Below are 2,581 nucleotides of genomic sequence, written 5' to 3'. Positions count from 1 at the left end.
GTGGCTGCCAGTCGCAGTTTGCTGTTGCTCAAGGCCTCGCTGAACGACACGTCAGCACGCTATGGATACGAGCAGCACGATCGATCGAGCTGTGCAAGACAGACCAGAAATTGAATAAAGACACGGGGCGCCCCAAGCCGATGAGAACCAGTGCACTGTTTGTTGCTAAAGATCTCAATGGCGCTGATGGCGTGTGTCTATATCGGCTCCAACATCGGCGATGCCTGCTCCGCGATCTTACCTACACACAGCCCGGTCTTTTGAAGAAGCACGATCAATTTTGTCATTTCTCCTTTGCCCACACAACGAACACGGCACCGACTCAGCTTGGGATGCGTTGGCTCAAGACGTTTTTTGTGATTCCCGTGCTGGCATGGGTGGCTTTTGTGTCAACGAGTGCTCGCGCAGAATATAACATCGGCATCGGCAAGAGCGACATCACCGGTCCTGCTGCAGAAGTTCTCATGATGGGGTTCTCGAACCTCAAAGAGAGTACGGCTGGAATCCTGAACCGGTTGTACGCCAGAGCGTACCTCATCGAGGACCCTGATACCAGTGAGCGGGTCATGTTTGTTCATTGCGATATCCATTCGGTCATGCAACTTGTCCACCAAGAAGTCCTCGCCGAACTCGCCACCAAGTACAACGGCGTCTACACCGAGCAAAATGTCATTCTACACGCCACGCACACGCACGCCGGACCCGGAGGAACTGCAGGCTACTTCCTCTACGACGTTTCCATCCTCGGATATATCAACGAGAACTTCGACAAGATCGTCAGTGGCATCATGGACGCTATCGACAAGGCGCACAATTCCGTGGCGAGCGGCACCATCCGCTGGAACAAGGGCGAGGTTAGCAAAGGAGGCAACAATCGTTCACCGGATGCATACCTGGCCAATCCGGCATCTGAACGGGCGAAGTACTCAAGCAACATCGATACGACGATGCGCGCGCTGCACTTTTTCAGCAGCGCTGGCAAGCTGCGCGGTGTGTTGGCCTTCTACCCAGTTCACGCGAATAGCTTAACGGGAGATAACCTTCTCATCAGCGGTGATAACAAGGGTTATGCCGAATTCTTGGTGGAGGATGAGCTGGACGATGTCGTCGTAGGCATTGGCATCGCCAACGCTGGCGACGTTAGCCCCAATCTTGTTGAGAACAGTGATGGCACGTTCAGCGGTGAGGGAAACACGACAATCGAGTCTGCTGAAATCATGGGGAAGCGGGAGTACGATACTCTGTCGACGCTGATCAATAGCACATCTGAATTGGTGGAGGGAAGCGCGGTCGCCAAACTGTCGTACGTGGACATGTCCAACGTGACGCTTGATGGAGTTGAGACTACCGAGGATGATCCGTACGCAAACCGAACGTGTCCAGGAATTGTCGGACAAAATTTCGCTGCTGGTACTGAAGACGGACGCGGTCTGGGATGGTTCAGCGAGGGTGACCTCAAGGCCAATCCATTCTTCGAGGCACTGGGTGCTGCTCTCACGACCAAGACGCCGCAGTGGGTGCAAGACTGCCAACACAGCGTCAAAGTGCCGCTGCTAGCCACTGGGCTCGCCAAGCCCATTCCTTGGACCCCGAACATCCTCCCGGTTCAGATCGTGAAGATTGGTCAGTTTGCGATCGCAGTAACTTCCTTTGAAGTCACGACGATGGCTGGGAGGCGAATCCGAAGCACGGTGAAGGAAGCCCTGGCAGATGCTGGCGTCACAGAAGTCGAGTTGGCAGCTATCAGCAACGCGTACGTGCAGTACATGACCACGAAAGAGGAATACTTTGTCCAAGATTACGAAGGCGCTTCCACACTCTTCGGTCCGAACCAGCTTGCTGCGGTGCAGCAGGAGCTATCTCGTGTCGCGGCTTCTATCGTGGATACTTCAGTTGAGTTGGATGTGGGTCCTACTCCGCTGCAAATCGACCGCGCCTCCCTCGTAACTTTTCAAACTGGCGTAGTTGTCGACACTGCTCCATCCGGTGGCTTCAGCGCCGTTCGCACGCAGCCCGAAAGTTCATACGCCGTCGGCGGCGTGGCTTCCTGCGTTTTTGCTGGAGCTCACCCAAAGAATGCGCTAACACTTGTCACCTCATTCTGTGACGTGGAGAAGCTCGACTCAGACGGAAGATCCTATAGCACCGTCATGACCGATGCTCACTGGGACCTCCGTTACCGCTGGAAACGCTACGGTATCGCTGGTAGCAAGAACACGTGCGAGTGGAACATCCGATCTGGTGGCAGAACGAGCGTGGCTGGCACGTACCGCTTTATTCATCGCGGGTATTCAAGGAGTCTCACCGGTAAACTGACAGCGTACGAGGGCACGTCTAACACCTTCACGCTAACTTCGTAACGATCTGGCGAGTAGACTAGCAGAATACATGCGTATCAACCTGGTTTGGCTTCTGGTTCTTTGGCTTCTTCTCTGGGCAATGCCGTATCTGTGTAGCGACGTAGCAGTGCTCGAGATATACGCAGCGTCCGGAAACCTTTCGACCAGCGCGACTTGGCAATTCGCGCTCGTGAATGCGAGGTCCACTCGTAGAAAAACTCGACTCGGCCCGTGAGAAGCAA

The 2,581-nt window shown here is 54.7% G+C and overlaps 1 protein-coding gene across 1 annotated transcript; it reads left to right on the top strand.

Annotated features, from left to right (window-relative positions):
* Nucleotides 1-332: 332 nt before the first annotated feature.
* Nucleotides 333-2,360, top strand: IUM83_07983 (Neutral ceramidase; the record flags this gene model as incomplete). The annotated part of the gene is made up of 1 exon (XM_067932327.1): nt 333-2,360. One exon carries the CDS (start codon nt 333-335, stop codon nt 2,358-2,360), a length of 2,028 nt encoding a protein of 675 aa, XP_067782916.1.
* Between the last annotated feature and the right edge of the window lie 221 nt (nt 2,361-2,581).

Source organism: Phytophthora cinnamomi, assembly GCF_018691715.1.
Source record: "Phytophthora cinnamomi strain GKB4 chromosome Unknown Contig102, whole genome shotgun sequence".
Taxonomy (NCBI): domain Eukaryota; phylum Oomycota; class Peronosporomycetes; order Peronosporales; family Peronosporaceae; genus Phytophthora; species Phytophthora cinnamomi.
This window is presented reverse-complemented; position numbering and strand designations above follow the sequence as displayed.